At 41.0% G+C, this 20,622-nt stretch overlaps 2 protein-coding genes across 4 annotated transcripts in view; both read right to left on the minus strand.

Annotated features, from left to right (window-relative positions):
• Positions 1-12,623, minus strand: part of ANKDD1B (ankyrin repeat and death domain containing 1B) — a 53,207-nt gene extending 40,584 nt beyond the window's left edge. The window contains 3 exon segments of the mRNA XM_049707875.1: positions 1,837-1,934; positions 4,647-4,750; positions 12,108-12,623. Coding sequence (XP_049563832.1) covers positions 1,837-1,934; positions 4,647-4,750; positions 12,108-12,297 — 392 coding nt within the window. The 5' untranslated portion in view covers positions 12,298-12,623.
• Positions 12,624-18,753: 6,130 nt separating this feature from the next.
• The window catches only part of POLK (DNA polymerase kappa), a 62,880-nt gene continuing 61,011 nt past the window's right edge, over positions 18,754-20,622 (minus strand). For all 3 annotated transcript variants that reach the window (XM_033430039.2, XM_033430040.2, XM_033430038.2), the window contains one exon: positions 18,754-20,395. In XM_033430039.2, the coding sequence (XP_033285930.2) occupies positions 20,311-20,395 (85 nt within the window). In that variant the 3' untranslated portion in view covers positions 18,754-20,310. The remainder of the gene's footprint in view (positions 20,396-20,622) is intronic.

A 20,622-nucleotide genomic window follows, 5' to 3' on the forward strand; every position in this document is an offset into this window, starting at 1 on the left:
GCCAAGAAGAAAGTTAATGAACAGTATGTTAATTTAAAAATTAAAGTAAAATAAAAAGTTATTGTATCTGGGTTTCAATGTTAAAATAAAACTAGACTCTTGGCAATCATGTCTATTACCAAAACATCTTTTGCAGGCTAAATAACATTAAAAAATAATCAAATGATAATTTTCAGACCTAAACAACATGTTCCTTAAGTATTATAACTGTAATACAACCTATTACACTCATTAAGTTGGAGTGCTTGCAGTGCCAATTTTTTTAAAGTTTTTTTAAAAAATTTATTTATTTATTTATATTTATTTTTGGCTGTGTTGGGTCTTCGTTGCTGTGCGCGGGCTTTCTCTAGTTGCGGTGAGCGGGGGCTACTCTTCATTGCGGTGCGCAGCCTTCTCATTATCGTGGCTTCTCTTGTTGCGGAGCACAGGCTCTAGGTGCACAGGCTTCAGTACTTGTGGCACGTGGGCTCAGTAGTTGTGGCTTGCGGGCTCTAGCTCTAGAGCTCAGGCTCAGTAGTTGTGGCGCATGGCTTAGTTGCTCCGCGGCATGTGGGATCTTCCCAGCCCAGGGCTCGAACCTGTGTCCCTTGCATTGGCAGGCAGATTCTTAACCACTGAGCCACCAGGGAAGCCCTGCAGTGCCAATTTTTTAAAAGGGGTTTTTCTTCATTCTGATTCTGTTGTTTATCAATCCACTTGCCTACCAATACTAGAGCAATAATTAGACAGAGAGGGATGTGTCCCTCTGGTGAAACAAAGAGAAACTCTCATCATTATGAAGTCTAGGCCATGTCTATGAGACAAAACCAATAAGATAACCAATAAGATGACCAATTGGTTTGAACTGATTTCATTTATTCATCTTCCAATGATTTACCAAGCACATACTAAACCTAACCCTGTGAGACATGAAGGTAAAGCAATGCTGAGTCTTACCCTCCAAAGAGTCAGTCCAGGGAAAAAATAGAATAGCTCTTTAAGAATTTTTTGAATAGTTTAACTTTAAAAAACATGGCCCATTGGATTAACTAAGAATCAAGAACTATCATCCATTGGATTAACTAAAAGCCAAGGTTATCACCTACTTTTGCAACTGGAGATGATAAACATGATATTGGGTCTCTCCAGCCTAACTGGTTTCCTTGTTCCATGGTAAAGTATTAAACGAAGTTGGGAAAAGTACATGGAAAATCTTTAGGGTGGATTTTGATGTCTAGGCAGATAAATCATCAAGGTGATATGTGGCTAAGGCCATGGCCTCTGGAATCAGATAAGCCAGGTTCAAATCCTGCCTCCACTCCTTCTTAGATGTAATTTTGGGGGCAAGATACTTAACCTCTCTTTGTCTCAGGCCCCTCATCTGTAAATTGGACATTATAGCAATACTTTTCTCACAAGGCTGGGGGCACTAAATATCAAAGTCCTGAGACTGGTGCCTGGTACACAGTATGTGTTTAATACGCCTTATTTATTTATCAGAGTTCACAGGGAAAATTCCAGATTTAATGTCCCTGAGTCCAGTTAGCTTCTGTCTTCTATGCCCCCAGTTACACTCTAGGCAACCATTTTATTCTTACAAATGCATGCTACTGGCCATAAGGTCAATATGGGAAAATAAGTAAAAGCGTAAATCCTATAGGTAGTGGGTAAACAATTGGTGACTGTCAAATACAAAAAGCACATAATATGCGTATTCTCTAAATTGATCTTTCCAAAATGAACACTGCCAATGGAAATATTTTGTGTGTAGGTGCAGAAAAGATAACCCAAGCGGCCAGATTTTCCCCTTACGTTGGTTATGCTCCGATCCATTCTCCCCAACGAAGACGAGGTTACCTCAACAGCAACACCCCCCTGGCCTTGTGATTCAGCAAGAAATCCACCGCAGACAAATGACCTGTCCCCACTGCAAAAGGCAGGGCTGTGCGGTTCATCTGAGGAAACACAATTAGTGTTTTCAGTCATCTGATTGTTATTTAGCCTTCTTAAGATTCCTGGTTCTATTTTTTTTTTTTTTTTTTTGCAGTACGCAGGCCTCTCACTGTTGTGGCCTCTCCCGTTGCAGAGCACAGGCTCCGGACACGCAGGCTCAGTGGCCACGGCTCACGGGCCCAGCCTCTCTGCGGCATGTGGGATCTTCCCGGACCGGGGCACGAACCCGTGTCCCCTGCATTGGCAGGCGAACTCTCAACCACTGCGCCACCAGGGAAGCCCAAGATTCCTGGTTCTTGAACGGCCATAATTTTCTATCAGGTGCTTGTGTTTTGATTATTTATCTACTATTTGCCTAGCCTTTGAAAGTAGTGAGAACTGTATCCAGCATAATCTTGCATTTCTCTGCTGTTAGATAATAGAGAATTTAGCAATCAACTGGAGGATATGCCTCAAGCTGAAATCCACTGCGTAACCTATGACTGATTGTATGGATTTCAACTAGAGAGTAAAAGCTGTATTTCTCCGGTATGCAATCATTAATAATGGTAGGACATGTTGATAATACATAACAAAAAATCTTCCTAGAAGTTCAATCCATATATGGTTCTTTCCTCTGTAATTTTTAGACTGTAAATTTTACTGAAGCAAACAAATCAAGAAAGAGACGGAAGGAAGGAAGGAAGGAAGGGAGAGAGGGAGAGAGAGGTAGGAGGGGAGGGGAGGGGAGGGAAGGAGGAAGGAGGGAGGAAGAAAAGACACAGAGAGAGAGAGCAAGCTATAAATATCTTTTGCTTCAAAGAAAAGCCAACTTGGTGCTCCCAGGATGTCTAGAGACAGTCTGACATGCTTCAGACAATGGATGTTTTGCTTGTAACTAAAACACATGTCATATTTCCCACATTCTAGATACTGATCTTGCTTCCAAAGAATTTACTATCCTTTGTTTCTCATAAATAATTTATTGCAAAAATTGAGAACTGTTTAATCTGATTTCCTTGGTAGCTAAATTGGTCATAAACTAAATTTGAGTTACCCTTGCTATTTTCTGCAGTCTAGAGCTATGTCCTAGTATGTCAAATTTGGGCTTATAAACTCCCCTTTAACTTTATTCGTGAATAAGGATGCAAATCAAAATACCATCCAAGATAATTCAATAAAACCACTTCCATGTTTTTTCATTTCTGTCATCACAGATTTTAAGGAACTCTACAAGTAACCATGTCAACAATTTGCTGTAAACAGGACTAAAAGAGATGTCATTAGAAAGCATAATATAATTCATCAGGAGTTTACAATAACTTGCTACACTGACTGTAAGTTTAAGTGTACTATCTCTCTAAGTACTTTAATATAAAAATATGGTTTAAAATATCAGAAAGTTATATGCAAAAAATTTTCAAATGGTTATAAAAGTACACTGGAGAATCTATTTCCTGCTGCTTGGAAAAATGATTATTGCTTTACTTATTCAACAATTAATCTAGATATTACCTTAAAAGATCCTTGCTTATTTCTTTAATTTTTGCTCCCTTCCTTTCTTGATTCCCTTCCTTTTTTTTTTTGTTCCTAAAATTGTTATGCTGTAAAAATTTGCTATTTTTCTACTCTCTCTAGGATGTCTGTGGACAATGAATATGGTATACACAGGTAACACATCAGACATACACATGTACACATACACAATATACACAGACACATAAACTCCCACATACACATAAACACAGATCCCCTCACACACACACATGCACAACTGTTAAACACCCTTCCACTGCACATGATGCATGACCTCAGTTTCTATGACCTCATTGCCTGGGATAGATCCAGGTTTTGTGGAACGTCAAGTTTACACTCTTTGGGAGCCCTCTTTAAAGCCAGAGTCAGAAAGCTTAACGGATTACAGTTAAAATTTCTTACTTTTTCAGATTTTACAAAATCATATAACAATGGAACACACTGCTACAGTACTCCCAGTGCCTTGGAAGAAGTCTGTGCAAGCAGGTGTCTTAAAGTTTATGCTTCATTTGCATTACATCCACCTCTGCCATCCCCACAAATTGTCCTAAACAATTGACACAGCCCCCAGTCTGTTCACTTTGATAAACCCTGCCTGGTGGGGCTGTCAGGAAATCCCCACAGAAGCAAGCAGTAGGAAATCCATGTCTGTCAGTGGGACCTCTCCCCTAAACCCAGGCACTTGAAGAACAAGTGAGAGCCAGGTTTCAGAAGAGGCCTCACTGCCCAACATGCAGATGAACTATATTTCAGAAAAAATAAAATGCAAACCCATACTCTCCACTGGATTTTAAATTTGGAAGGCCCCAACCATAAAGGACATCACTGGCGAGAAAACAATGATGAACCGTGTAGCAAAAGATGTTCTGCCTTTCCAGAATGTTTGAGGCCAAAGTGATCCACAGGCTATGATCCAGGACCAAGTCCAGGCCCATACCTTGACAGTTGGCTTCACTGTCCACCCACAGACTTAGAACAGCTGCACATAAAGACCCTGGACGCTTCCCCTTGGAATAGATCAGTTAAAACACCCAGAGCCTCTTCCACTGCTTGATTCCACCTTTAGCTTAAACATTATGGAATTGCCAGCAACAGAGCTCTCCCTCATCTCATTTAGCAGAATCACTTTTATTTTTATTTCAGTTGGACTGTGTAAACCCACACCACTGTCACTTGTCACATCTGTGATTTCTACTCACATTGTTCACAGCATTCATGTTAACCTTCTTTTCAAACAGCTTCTCCATAAGCTCCAAATTATTGCTTTTAGCAGCATTCTGGAAGCTTCTCTTATTTGGCAGCACTAAAAGCAAGCAAGCAAGCAAGCATGACAGGGAATTTAAGAGGGCTGAAGAGAAAGCAAACCTCGTGTGGCAAACCTTGGAACTAAAAACTTGAAACAGCAGCCTTGAGCCTTTTGCATTCTGCTATTCTGGACGTGGGAACTTTGCTTCAGTATTTCATAAAGCTGTATTATCAAGATTCCACGTTCTCCTCATGTTGCAAGTGTTTTCACAGCCTTAAAAATCTTCCTGGTCCCAAGCAAAACATTATTCCAAAGGACCACCCTGAAGTCAGCAATGCAGTATCTAGCTCTAGGAGGTCAGAGGGTGGCCATTGACTTCTCAGGGGGTGTTGTTTATAAGACGTTTGTACAAGATTACTCAGGGAGGAGCCCAAATACTCCATGCAAGCTTATAGAGATAAAACTGTTGTCTGCAGAACCCTTTGCAGATGCCAGACCTGCAGAAACAGAACCTTAAAATGCAGCACATCATATAAATATACATGAATGAAGGCTAAAAGGGATGAACCTGTTTTATTCTCATTTATATGAAAGGAGATAAAAGTGGATTCACACTTTTAACTATAAACATTAACATTACTATACACTATGAACATTATATGTCACACACAAATACATATTCAGATGGCAGGTTTTATTAAATAGCCTAGAGGAGATTCCAGGATTTACTGAGTTGTTTGTTTGTTTGTTGTTGGTTTGTTATTGTTCTTTTGTAATGTAAAGGAGCTGGAAAGCTCTCAGAGGACAATCACAACATTGGGGAATAAACTCAGAGTTGGGATGATGTGAAATCAGCAACTGACCATCTCCAAAAAGAAAGGACCTAAGAGAGGTTTTATAGATTTTTTTTTTTTTTTGGCTGCATTGTGTCTTTGTTGCTGCGTGCAGGCTTTTCTCTAGTTATGGTGAGAGGGGGCTACTCTTCGTTGCAGTGTGTGGGCTTCTCATTGCGTTGTCTTCTCTTGTTGCAGAGCACGGGCTCTAGGCATGCAGGCTTCAGTAGTTGTGGCTTGCTGGCTCAGTAGTTGTGGCTTGCTGGCTCTAGAGTGTAGGGTCAGTAGCTGTGGTGCACAGGCTTAGTTGCTCTGCAGCATGTGGGATCTTCCCGGACCAGGGCTCGAACCCGTGTACCCTGCATTGGCAGGCGGATTCTTAACCACTGTGCCACCACGGAAGTCCCTATAGATGTGTTGTTGAGTAGTTTCCCTAGCATCTGCCAAGGACTTTTCAGCATGCTTCCGAGTCCAGTCAAAGACCAGGGAGTATCTTCCTGGGAGACATACACATACATTCTATCGCTTGGCTCTTCCCATTGGGTTGGCCAAAAAGTTCATTTGGGTTTTTCCATGCCATCGCATGGAAAAATCCAAACAAACTTTTTGGTCAGCCCAACACTACTACCCTTGCTACCACTCTAAGTAACTTCAACAAGCAGGCAGATGATTAATCCAACACCTTGGTCTCTCAGTTCCCTAGCCCCCTCACCTCCAATAATCTTTTCCTCCACCTGACCTCAGCCACCTAATTTCAGAGTCATACTCTTGACATGACTATCATCACTACATCATAATGAGACAGGAAGGGGGCAGGGCACAATCTCTAAAAGAATGACATAGCCTGAGGACAAGACATAAACTGATTAGAACCAAATAGGTCCAAGATGGCAGATGAGTTGACTTCCACTAGACCTTGAGCCTCAGTATATGCTCAGCTCATCGTAACACATCAGCACCGCTAAATGAGACACCCACAGGTGCCTTGACAGTTCCACGGCCGACCATAAAGGTCAAAAAGTGGGTGGTGGCCCAATTCCTGGAAATCCCCACCCCTTCCCCAAAATAGCTGGAATACTCCTCCCACTCATTAGCCTATGAAATTACCCATCCCTATAAAAACGGACAAGCCCATACCCTGGTGCCTCTTGCCTTCCAAGATGCCCCACACTCTGTCTATGGAGTGTGCATCTCCCTGAATAAACCTTCTTTCACTTTACTATGGCTCGCTCTTGAATTCTTTCCTGCGCAAAGCCAAGAACCCACACTTGGCAGCCGTCCCAGGGACTCGGACGTGACCTGGGATGTGAACATCCTCCCGCGCCCTACTCTCCTTCCTGCAACAATAACTACACTACCTCTGACATCTTCAAGAATCCCATTCTCTGACCATGGACTCATCCATTCAGCTCACCTGCTCTAGTTTTCCCAGTCCAGAAATTTTGCGACCTCATCAAGTCCTCCATTCCACTCTTCTCAGCGTCTTTTTATATTATCCATCCCTTAGGCCCTTACTTCCCTCCTCACCCAGTTTAGATCCTATGGTTCATCTCTGAATCACTTTCGTGCAAACACATTTACCTCCCTCACCACTCGCTTCCTTCATCCGACTAGTTGGCAGAATCCAAATTCTGAGATTAAACCCAACTGCTATCTGCTCCATTTCTATACCTGGACAGCTAAAAGTCAACCAATCTACCTACCTTCATTTATACCCACACTCTCTGTTTTTATTACTGTTACAGTCAATGAAGCATCCCTGTGCCTTCCCAAGGCCAACCTCTCCACTTGGGATCTAGATCCCATCCCTTCTCATCTTTTCAATTATTTCATCTATCTCCTGGAAATTATCCTCTTTCTCCTCTGCATCATTTAATGTCTCTCCAGTGGACTGTTCCCTTCAACATATATAGAGGTGCTATAATACCTCTCGTGTAAAAAAAAAAAAAATCCCTTAACTTCACATTCCTTTCCAACTGCCATTCCACTTCTCAATTTCCCATTACCCTCAAACTTCTTAGAAGTGTTCTATAATGATGTTCTATAATGATGTCTCCATGTACTCATCTCACCATCTCATCTCAACCTGTGCTAATCAGACATCATGCCTATTGCTCCACCAAAACTGCTCTTATCAGGGTCACTCCATCTTGCTAAAATCCAGTCATCACTTCTCTGTCATGTGCACTGAACTCCCGGCAGATCTGACACAGAGGACCACATTCTCCTTCTAACACGTTTTCCTCCAGGCTTCTGTTAGACCACTTGTTGCTTTCCAGTCTCTTTCACTGGTTCTTCCTCCTCTGCTCGATCTCCAAACGTTGGAGCACCCTAGGGTTTTTATAAAACTAACAACCTGATGGAACAGACATTATTACCCCCATCTTACAGATGAGGAAACTGAGGCTTAGAAAAGTTAAACCACTTGCTCATGCCTTAAAGATAATAAATGACAGAATTGTCCTAGGCAGCCTGAATTCAAAGCCCAAGCTTCCAGTCACTGCATGTGTCCAGGGTGTCAGTATGGGAGTGTACTGCTGAAGTAGAGGGCCAAACTGCCCACTGGCCACATGCTTTAGCTAACACATTCCGCTGGTTAGGCCGGACTCCTCTCAGCTCCTTCTCCTGGTTTGTACACAGCCTGGCCACAGCTCCGTGCCCCAGTGTATTAATCCAATGGGAGGGGGGTTCTATTTCCAGGTCCTTATCCCTCTTTGGTATATCCCTGAAATAGCAAGTCAAGACCTTACTGTGCCCGGAAATATGACACATGGATTCTAGTCTGTCCCTGAAGTTGAGTATCTTGCCCCTTTTCTACCATATCGATAAGGAAAATTAAGGGACTTCCCTGGTGGTCCAGTGGTTAAGAAACCGCCTTCCAATGCAGGGGATGCGGGTTCAATCCCTGGTTGGGGACCTAAGATCCCACACGCTGTGCCGCAACTACCGAGCCCACGCACTCTGGAGCTTGCGTGCCATAACTAGAGAGATGCCCACGTGCCACAACTAGAGAGAAGCCTGTACGCCACAACTAAGACCCAACGCAGCCATAAATAAATAAATATTTTAAAAAATTTAATTTTAAGGAAGTTTCTAAGACAATTAAAAAACACCATAGGGCTTCCCGGGTGACACAGTGGTTGAGAGTCCGCCTGCCGATGCAGGGGACACGGGTTCGTGCCCTGGTCCGGGAAGATCCCACGTGCCGCGGAGCAGCTGGGCCCGTGAGCCATGGCCGCTGAGCCTGCGTGTCCGGAGCCTGTGCTCCGCAACGGGAGAGGCCACAACAGTGAGAGGCCCGCGTACAGCAAAAACAAACAAAAAAAACACCATAAAAAACTCCTGGTCCAAGCCAATTACATCAGAATATCTAGGGGCTTAAAATGTTCACTGACTGGCCCATGGCTTACTAATTGTGTAACCCTGTAACAATTCTGAATTTTAATATCCCAACCTGTAAAACAGATTATAAAACCTTCCTTCAGTGGTGTGAAGGAGCCAGCTTGTACAGGCTAATAAGAACCAACTGTGTGTAACTCTTCTCAACTCTGTGTTCAGTGACATCACATTGTAGCTTGAAATCAGTCACAGTGGAAGCATTACACAAAGGAAATTGGAAAACACTACAAATCAGAACTTTTTCTCCCAGAGAGTTGGTAGTTAGACCCTTACCAACACACCACCGTCTACCTTCTGGGTAATAAGTGACAGAGTCGAGAAAATGGCCCAGACAAAATCATAAACATATCAATTTACTAAATAATATTCAGAAGAGTACTTTAATATATATGCGTTAAAAATGTAATGGATAAAATCAAGTAAAGGTTAAATGTTCAGTCAAAAACAACAGGTTAGGGCTTCCCTGGTGGCGCAGTGGTTGAGAATCTGCCTGCGGTGCAAGGGACATGGGTTCGAGCCCTGGTCTGGAAGGATCCCATATGCTGCGGAGCAACTGGGCCCGTGAGCCCCAACTACTGAGCCTGCACGTCTGGAGCCTGTGCTCTGCAACAAGAGAGGCCGCGACAGTGAGAGGCCCATGCGCCGCGATGAAGAGTGGCCCCCGCTCGCCGCAACTAGAGAAAGCCCTTGCACAGAAACGAAGACCCAACACAGCCAAAATTAATTAAATAAATTAAAAAAAAAAAAGATGTAGCAGGGTACTGGTAGCGGTAAAGATCTAGGTTAGTGTAGGAGACATACTTTAAAAAAAAAAAAACAGGTTACACAGAGCTGTATCATTCACTTAAACTTTTAGGGGTACAACACTCCATGCCTTCAATAGCAGAGCAAGTTTGAGGAAAGAGGGTCAGAACAGGAGGGGGCCATGCTGAGCTAGAAAAACAAGTCCAGACTTCCTCTTTCATGTCATTCAGGTGGTACCTCAAATGGTACCACCTCTGAAAAACCATGCCTGACCACCCAATCCTCTTTCCCCTGTCATTCTCTACCCCTATGCCCTACTCCTTTCTTTCTTCATATCATTTGATATTATCTGACATTTAATACATATATACTTGTTCACTGTCTGCTTCCTTCACCTGAATACACATCCATGGGGAAGCTGAAGTAATCCCAGTGCCTAGTGCTAGTAGATGTTCAATAAATATTTGTTCAATGGTTGGATGGAAGGGTTGGGTAACCACAATCACTTCCAGAAGAATACTGCCAGGAGGGAATATAGGCTCAGTACTATGAGAACTTCCAATTTTTGAAAAAAAAAAAAAAAATCTGGACCATGGCTCAAAGAGGAAATCTCAAGAGAAATTAGAAAATATTTTGAACTGAATGAAAATAAAAATAAAATATATCAAAATGTGTGGGATGCAGCTAAAGCTTATAGGATTAAATTATCAGAAAAGAAGAAAGGCTTCAAGTCAATAATCTAAGCTCCTACCTTGAGAAAGTAAAAAATGAAGAGCAGAATAAACCTAAATCAAGCAGACAGAAGAAAAACAACAAAGGTAAAAGCAGTAATCAATGAAACTGAAAACAGAAAAACAATAGAGAAAAATCAATGAAAACAAAAGCTGGTTCTTTGAAGACGTCAATAAAATCAATAAACCTCTAGCAAGACTAAGAAAAAAGAGGGAAGACACATGTTACCAATGTAAGGAATGAAAGAGAGCAGAGCACTACAGTCTCCACAGACATTAAAAGATGAAAAAGAATACTATGAACAACTCCATGCACATAAATTCAACAACTTAGATGAAATGAAACAACTCCTCAAAAACCACAAACTACCAATATTCGCTCAAGATTACACAGATAACTGGAATAATCCCATAACTATTAAAGAAATGGGCTTTGTAGTTTTAAAAATTCCAAAAAAGAAATCCCCATACCCAGATAGTTTCACTGGTGAATTCTACCAAATATTTAAAGGATAACATCAAGTCTATACCATCTCTTCCAGAAAACAGAAGAGGAGGAAACACTTCCCAACACATCTTACGAGATCAGCATTTCCTTGATTCTAAAACCAAAGACATTACAAGAACAGAAAACTATAAACAAATATCCCTCAACAACATAGATTCAAAACTCCTCAAACATTATCAAGTTAAATCCAGTCATATATAAAAAGTATAATACACCATAACCATGTGGGGTTTATCCTGACAATGCAAAACTGGTTCCATATTTGAAAATCAATGTAATCTACTATATTAGTGGTCTAAAAAAGAAAAACTACATGATCATTTAAATTGATTTAGAAGAAGCATTTAAAAAAATTCAACATCGGGCTTCCTGCATGGCACACTGGTTAAGAACCTGCCTGCCAACGCAGGGGACATGGGTTCGAGCCCTGGTCCGGGAAGATTCCACATGCTGCGGAGCAACTAAGCACGTGCGCCACAGCTGCTGAGCCTGCGCTCTAGAGCCCGTGACCCACAACTACTGAAGCCCGCGCGCCTAGAGCCCGCAACAAGAGAAGCCCCGCATTCACCGCAACGAAGAGTAGCCCCCGCTCTCCGCAATTAGAGAAAGCCCGCGTGCAGCAACAAAGACCCAACGCAGCCAAAAATAAATAAATAAATTTATAAGGGCTTCCCTGGTGGCGCAGTGGTTGAGAGTCCGCCTGCCAATGCAGGGTACACGGGTTCGTGCCCCGGTCTGGGAAGATCCCACATGCCGCGGAGCGGCTGGGCCCGTGAGCCATGGCCACTGAGCTTGCGCATCCGGAGCCTGTGCTCCGCAATGGGAGAGGCCACAACAGTAAGAGGCCCGCGTACCGCAAAAAAACAAAACAAACAAACAAAAAAACCCTCTTTCCTTATTTGTAAAAGGGCTTAATCATTTCTTGAAAAATTCTTTTCCTTAATTTGAAAGGGTAATACTTTCCTTCCACCCACAGCGCAGGGTTAACCGGGAAAAACCTACTGAGAAATGTGAGCCAAAACTTCGGTGGGGGTGGATCCCAAAGCTCAAAACTAGCCCTCAGAGGGCACAGGGATGAGGATGCGCTCGGGTCCCTTCCCGCCGCGGCCTGAGCGCTGCACCCACACTGCTCAACCAGCTCCCCGCGCCCGCGCGGCGCCGCCAGCGCCGGCGTCTCCAGGCCTTGTTCCCAGACTCACGGAACGCGTGCTCGGCCGCCGCCTCCTCGCGCCGCGGACGCTCTTGCTTCGGGATCCGCGCCAGGCCTCTCCAGGGCCGGGCCGCCGCGCCCCTCAGGTCCTCCCGCAACCCCTTGGCGGCCGCAGCCTCGCCGAGCAGCAGCCCCCTTGCCGCTTCCCTGCGCCCCGGGTCGCGCCGACCCGGTTCCATGTCCGACCCCGAGGCCCTCAGGCCCCCGAGGCCGCTCACCCCCGGGGCCTCTCACCCCCGGGGCCGCTCTCGGCTGCGGGCGCTTCTAATGGCGGCTCGCCCCGGGTCTCCAGCCCTGGCCGGGCGGAGCTGCCTTCAGGTGTGGCGTGATTTGGCTGGGTTCACGCGACGCAAAACGTTCTGAGAAAACTACCGGCGCACACTTAGGCCGTTCTTCGTACAGTTGGGAGAAGTGTCGAGGTTTGCTTGATAACCAACACTATCAGAACTTCAGTATTGAATCATTTTTAAATGGGCTTCCAGAATTTTCTCTAGAATAAAGTAAGACTCAATAGCCTCTCTGAAGATGGAAAACCTTGGTACCCCATTTTAATGCAGTGGTAACCTACTGGACTCCCCATCTTGGGTTTTATTTCTTTCTTAGTGGTTTATAAAATAAAGAATTGATGAAATACAGTAAATTATTCTGGGCAATCGTGTGCCTAGCTAAAATTCTAATAATATGGAAGAAAAGTAGAATATTGAAGGACAACCAGGATATCTCCATTGAATCCCTAGTACATAAGCACTGTTTGATGGATTACAAACAAATAAAACCATGGCACATCTCATGCCTGTGGATGGGTTCAGAAGTTAAATTAGAAGTTGAGCATATTCTAGGAGTGAAAAAAAAATTGAGTCCTAATAAAATAGAACTAGATCTGACCCCAGAACTGACCCACCTTTGTGGTACACACAGATGGATATGAGTGATGTTAGGAAAGCATTGTCTATAAAAATGCACAAAATGGTTTAGAGAAGGGAAGGAAACTGATGAAAGCTGAGAAATAAATTGGAAGGCCAGAGATTAGGCAACTGTTGGGGATTTGACAAAAGGAATACAAAGAAGTGGATGTTTTCAACAGGCCCTACAAGGGTAGACAGAATTCAGTAACAGATCCGGGTTCAGGTGAGGTTGTGTGTACGTGTGTGTAGTATGTATATACACACATATATATATGGTGTATGCACATCTATGCATATGTATATGTAGGTATATATGGGTTTGAAATCATAACAAACTTAAGAGACCGTGATTACAAGGAAGTGTGAAAACTATTTGCCTCTGAATTATCTTCTGTCTCCCTGAGCCTTTTGTAGACAGCAATAATTAGAAAATAAATTACCTCACACTTGTAAGGGGAGCAGTCCAATATACGATTTAATAAATGGAATCATGTTTTCAATACTCACCATAATATCATTTGAGTTTTTCTTAAACAACTGTTAATCCAATTATGTATTACAAAGCAAAAGTGATTATCCCTCAATGATTCAACAAAAAAACAGCTTTTGCTTCAGGGGTATAAACACCACCTCTCTGTGATGTTCACTAGAGCCCTACCAGCACCAGGTATGCTCAAATGTATTACTGCTTTTCAAAATGGGACATTACTGGGACTTCCCTGGTGGTCCAGTGGTTAAGACTCCACCCTTCCACTGCAGGGGGCACAGGTTCAATCGCTGGTTGGGGAACTAAGACATCACGTCCCACAAGGCGTGGCCAAAAAACAAAGGGGAGATTACTTATGAAAAAAAAAAAAAAGCAGACAGCAGGCACCAGGTGTGATTTTCAAAATGGAATATTTCCTCAAAAATCATTTTTTTTAGCCCTAGGTTAATAGTCATATTTTGAGCCTTTTTCCAAATATTTCCAAGCTACCCCAAAAGAACACAGTAATAAAACATTTATAAAGCAAGCAATTACCCAATAAAGGGAACAATCAGTACAATTCTCTCTTTCCAGAATGCCCATCCTTAGGGCCCAGCTTGACTGCAGCCATCTACGTCGGCCACCCTGTCTTTACAGAGAAAATTAGTATGACAGTAATACACACCAGTCTTTGGGCAAACATTATTTATTCATTTATGGGTCAACAAATGATAGTTAACACCTACTGAGTGCCAGGCTTTACACTTCACACTTATAATTCAGAGATCATTGAAAGACAGTCCAGCATCTCTAGCAGCCTACAACCTAGAAGGGAGAGACCGCAGCAAAGCCACAACAAAGAATGTTTCAGTGTCTTCATAGAGAAACAGGAGCACAAAGGAGTGACTAATCAGTTTTCCTACGGGACAGAGAGCCTTTCTTGAAGGTGGTCCTTGGGATGAGTTGAAAGATGAATAGCTGTGTATGGTTACTGTGTATGGAGAGGGCAAAGGGGCATTCAGGAAGCACATTCTGGGCAGAGGGAGCAACTGAGCACGACACCAGAAGGGAGAAATAGCTTGGTTAATTCAGGAAACTGCAAGCTATGCAGTGTGACTTGACTGGGCTCGAATGCCAAGCCAGTATTTGGTGGGCACCATGAACACTGATTTTTGGGAACTCGCTTGTGCTGGCACCCAAGAGCCAACTGTTAAATTTTCAGGAACTTTGTGAACTGGTTGACATCGTGTCAATAGCTTGAAATCTGTCATGGTATTTGCACCATAGAAATCATCATACACTGAAAATCAGTCCCCTTCTCAGCTCCCACTGATCCTGGACAGAGTTGAGAGCTTTGAAATCTTTTTTTTGTTTTGTTTCTAATACGAGTGATGTTATGAAAACATTATGGCTAATGTGCAAAAAATGCACAAAATGGTTCAGAGCAGGAGAAGCTGAGAAATCAGTTGGAAGGTCAGAGTTTAGGCACTATTTATTTATTTATTTGCGGTACAAGGGCCTCTCACTGTTGTGGCCTCTCCCGTTGCGGAGCAACAGGCTCTGGACGCGCAGGCTCAGCGGCCATGGCTCACGGGCCCAGCCGCTCCGCGGCATGTGGGATCTTCCCGGACCAGGGCACGAACCCGTGTCCCCTGCATCGGCAGGCGGACTCTCAACCACTGCGCCACCAGGGAAGCCCTAGGCACTATTTATTAAATAGTAAATACTTTTTGTACTGAGCTGTCTAAAATGTCCATACCCAAGCCAATACTACTCTATTAGTGTACGGTATTAGCCAATACTACTCTATTAGTGTACGGTATTAGCCAATACTACTCTATTAGTGTACGGTATTAGTTACTACAGCTTTATAATAAATCTTGCTATGTAATAGGGCCTGTCCTTCTACCTTATTTTTCTTGGGCCTTTGCTCTTCCATATAAAATTTACGATCTACTTAACAACTTCCAAGAAAAACCATGAGAAGTTTTGTTTTGAATTTTATTGAACTTATAGAATAATTAGGGGAGAAGAGTTATCTTTAAGATATTCTTCCTATTCATAAATAGGATTATTCTTTTAATTTACTCAGAGTGCTTGTCTTTCAATAATATTTTGTAGTTCCTAAGTACTTGCACTTATTTTTTTTGTTTTTATTTTTTTTGCGGTATGCGGGCCTCTCACTGTTGTGGCCTCTCCCGTCGCGGAGCACAGGCTCTGGACACGCAGGCTCAGCGGACATAGCTCACGGGCCCAGCCGCTTTGCGGCATGTGGAATCTTCCCGGACCGGGGCACGAACCCACGTCCCCTGCATCGGCAGGCGGACTCTCAACCACTGCACCACCAGGGAAGCCCCTTGCGCCTATTTTGATAGATACCCGCCCCGCCCCCCCACAACCTGCTGCCCCTTTAGGTCCCTTATAGATTATTGTCATGAAAGAGATTTTTATATTTTCTAATTGGTTATTACTGTTGTACAGGAATGCTACTGATTTTGTACATTGATTTTGTAGCCATAACCTTATTGAACTTTTTAATTAAATGTAGATTTTTTTTTTTTTTTGGCTGCGCTGCACAGCATGTGGGATCTTCCCTGACCAGGGATTGAACCTGTGCTCCCTGCAGTGGGAGCACGACTCTTAACCACTGAACCACCAGGGAAGTCCTAAATGTAGATTTTAAAAAATGTAGACAAACACATCATCTGACAATAAAGTTATATAGTTATTTTTTAATAGGTGAGGCACAATTTACTAACAGAACCTGATTTTGTTTGGGTGTAGCAACGAAGCCAGCTAAAAACTACATTTCCAGGTTCCCTTTAATATGGGGAAGCCACATGACACTGTTTGGTCAATGAGATGGAAGTGGAAATTGTTATGTGGGTCTTCCAAGAAAGCTCTTTAAAATGGGACAGACTTGCCCTTTTGTCCTTTTTACTTCCTCATCTTCCTACCTGGAACTCATGTGTAAGGCTGGATATAGAAAAGTCCATCCATCTTGCGGCCAGAAGTTGGCCATGTGAGGCCAAGAAAATCAAGACTGTGAACCCATCTTTGAACTATCGAGCCAAAGTTAACCAATGAAATTTGTGTTTTGTGGGAACACTAGAACTGATTTTTTTTTTTTTAAGACACTGATTGGGTCTCTGTAATTCACAGCTGAAGTAAAATTCTGAAGTGATACAGAAAGCAGTGATACAGAAAGCAGTGCTGAAAATAACAAAATCTAATATACAGAATTGGCTTAGTGTTTGAGGGAGGGGCTTTGAGGAGTGGCGATATATATCACAGGTTGGGAAGCTGGTGACTTGTTTGGAGATGATAAAATATTTGGTCAAATTGTCAACTTTGGCAATTTGACTTTGGAGAGCAGACCAAATGCTGATTGAGGCTGTAGCATTAGGGGAAACATTAGGAGAAAAACTCAAAATGTTGTCATGGGATGACTCTTTCTTGCTGTGTTCATCAGCAAAGTCCTAGCAGAGAGAAATGTACTTTTTCTCTGTTGAAGCTAGTAGCCTGCAGAGATGAAGGAGAACATCACCTTACTAAGGAAAGCGGTTCCTGCCATTTTTTTTTGTGTTACTTTTTATCGTGATATAGGTCACATATGAACAAGAATCTATAAAATACATACATATAGTTTAAATAATATTTTTAAAATAAACATCCATGCAGTCACCACCCAAGACAACAGAAGACTGTCAGCATCCCAACAGCTCCCTGTGCCATTTCTCAATCACATTCCCTTTCCTCCCCACAGAGGAAGTCATTATTCTAACTTTGGGGACAATAATATACTTGCTTCTCTTAATAATTTGATCTCATATGAATACATCCTTAAAGCAATATACACTGTTTTGAACTATATAAATGGAATCATGCCGATGGCATCCTTCTATGATTTGCTTCTTTTGCTCCACATTATGTTTGTGATATTCATCCACCTTCTGATTAGCTATTTCCTTCATTTTCACCACTGTGTAGAACTCTACTGTTTGAATCTACATGAATATACAATGGTAGAATCTAACCATTCTACCAGTGCTGAATATTTGATTTCCACTTTTTGGCTATTACAGTGCTGCTATGTGCATTCTTGCACATGCTTTCTAAAAAACATGTTCACTAGTTTTCCCAAGACATTGTATCAGTTATGGCTCTGGCAGGAAAAAAATTGTATTTTGAGATGACTTTTAAGAAAGGGACCACTTACAAAGGTGTGGGCAGGGTGTGGGGAAACCACAAAAGATAGGGCAGCACCTCAGGGCTAGTAAGGGCAAGGCTCTGTTGCCACCCCTAGGATGAGGGGGTGAGGGCAAGGAAAGGATTATCAGAACCTGGAGAGAGAGCAGAAAATGACATATGAAGAAGTTGTGACCTTTCGTCAGGGGACTTAGCTAGCTTGACATGATTCTTCATAAAGGTATATGAGGGAATAAATAAACAACTTCATCTTCTTTCCTCCCTGAAACCTTCTGCAGTGGCTGCCCACTGCCATGATGCCTCACTGAACTTAAAGCAGGGTGGAGGGCACAGAGTAAAATCAGGAGGGCAAATGGAAGATAACCAGCAAAGGCGTATATTTAGGAGTGCAGTTGCTGGGGTGTTGAGTGTGCACATCTTCAGAGTTACAGAAGGAGGACAAACCGTTTTCCAAAGAGATTGTTTTCAAATAAGAGTTCATATTGCTCCATATCATCACCAAAACTTAATATCATTGGATCCTTTCATTTTGTGAATCTGGGAAAGGTATTACAATAACTCTTTGTGGTTTTTTTTTTTTTTTCATTTCCTTATTACTAAAATGGCTGAGGATGTTTTCATGTTTCTTGGCCATTTGGATTTTTTTCTATGTAAAGTGCCATCTAAAGACTTGTCCAAATTTCTACTGGCTGTCTGTCTTTTCCTTAATGATTCATAGGAATCATTTATATATTCTGGATTATATATATACTGGATACTAGTATTTTGCCAATTATATGTGTTGCAAATATGTTCTCCCAGGTGGTTCCCTATATTCTGACTCTCTAAATAGGTAAGATTATAGGTGCTTATTCTTTGTGGTTTTGTTGTATTTTCTTTTAATGCCCCCAAACAAAATTATAATAAAAAGAAAATGAGTTGGATTATTAGACAAAACAAAAAAGGATGTGGAGAAAATTCTGGGCAAAGAAAATAAGAGTGAAAGCAACAGAGGTGGGAAAAGAGTGGAAAAGTAAGGAAACCATTTCTACTGGCTAAAGATTAAACATTTAAAATTTCATTTTAAATTTTTATTAAATATTACTAAATGATAACATTCAATTAAATGAATCATCTAAGTGAAAATAATTTAGTATTCACTCTAATGTTGAAAACACAATAAAAATGAACTTGAAACAAAATAGAATAGAAAAGAACAAATATGGTTCCATCTACTTTTCAATACATTAAATCAGTGCTTCATTGAACTTAATTTTGTAGAGAATTAATGTAAGTAAATCACACAATCAAGAAGCGTAGCTCTACAACTAGGTATTAAGCATAGCGTATAATAATATTAGGCATGAAATTGGTATGTTAATAAACATTAAGCCTAATTTTAATCCATCTAGTAATTTAAAGTCAAATTAACACTTTGGCCAAAGGTTGTGTGAGATTCTAATTTACGCTACTCCTAAAACATTGTCTTTATACATTTAGGTAATGAGCTATAAAATATGAAAAGAAACAAAAATATGAGAACAAAAGATTCAGTTCCTTAAAGCAGTAATAGAAAATGGGTTCCATCTTCATGTTTCAATTAAATAATTGTTTTTTTGATAAAAACTCCTCTATTGATAGCACAAAAATATTTGGAACAACTACTTAAGCTAACTACTGTTAAGCTGTCTTCTTTCGCGAATATTAATGAAAACATGATAGAAATATAACTAAGATAAATGAGGTGTTTTAACACACATTAATCTTTTGAATTGCACATTCTTCTCCAGAAGGTCATAATAAAAATGAAGTGAGTGTACAATTTATCCTTTTTTTACAGATTTGTGTAAAGTACAAATATAACTGCCAAGAAATGAAATATTGCTATTTAAAAGTCTTAGATAAGAAAATAATTACCTTGAATCTTAGACTAAATATTTTTTTAAAGTGAACCAAGTGCTTATTCATTAAAGAAATTTTAAATTAAAAAAATCAAATGAATAATCATATTTTAAACAAAAATTCTTTTAACACAGCAAATAATACTGTGACATTATTTTCCTGAAGGTAACAAAACCACTCATGCTAGTTCTGCTAAGCTAATACTCTTCATAGAACTTAAGATAAGTATTAATTATGAATGTTCATGAGGTATCTGAAGATACTAGGAGCTAAAATATAATTATACAAAGTTGTAGAAGATACTAAGATCAAACATAGCAGTCCAGTGCCAACAAAGTGGTTAAGTGCTGAAAAATTCTTATGCTAAAGTAGGTTTATCTGAACTTCTGAGAGCCCTTATAAATGTAAGTTTTTATATTCACTATAAAACATAATAAAGAAGGAAATCACTTCCTGATCCCATTCCTAACTTCTCATTTTAAAATTGTCTCTAACAGAACTGATTTCCAATTGAAGTATAATGGAAGTGGAATTCTCATTGTTATCAAAAAAATATACAGAAGTAAATTAGTATATATTCCAAATTCATATAAAGGAAATGTCATTTGGGGAGGGCTTATTGCACTTGCCTTTCACTCAGTGAATCTGTAAGCCTGGAATGAGGAAGAATACATTCATTGATTATAAAATAACAAGTTTCAATCAAAAATTAATGATAAAATGTTCAAAGTTCATTTAAAAAATATATCAAGGGTGTGTCTGGGACTGTTTGGTTTTGTTTTCTTTGATGCCGAGTACTTTGTCGTCAGTCCTGGCCTGGAATAAAAAAGAACATGCAATTAAAATGCATGAAGAACTACAAAACAAAAAAACATAAAATAATAAAATGCATGAAGAGATTTAAAAAATTGTTTATGCAAATAATTGATTTTAAAACTTTTACTTAATGATTTCTAAAAGCAAATTTTAACATTTCTTAAAAATCAGACCTCAAAATATAACAATTTTATAGCCAGCTTTATTAAAACTCAAATTAGCCATAC

The sequence above is a fragment of the Orcinus orca genome, chromosome 3 (genome assembly GCF_937001465.1).
Source record: "Orcinus orca chromosome 3, mOrcOrc1.1, whole genome shotgun sequence".
Taxonomy (NCBI): Eukaryota; Metazoa; Chordata; class Mammalia; order Artiodactyla; family Delphinidae; genus Orcinus; species Orcinus orca.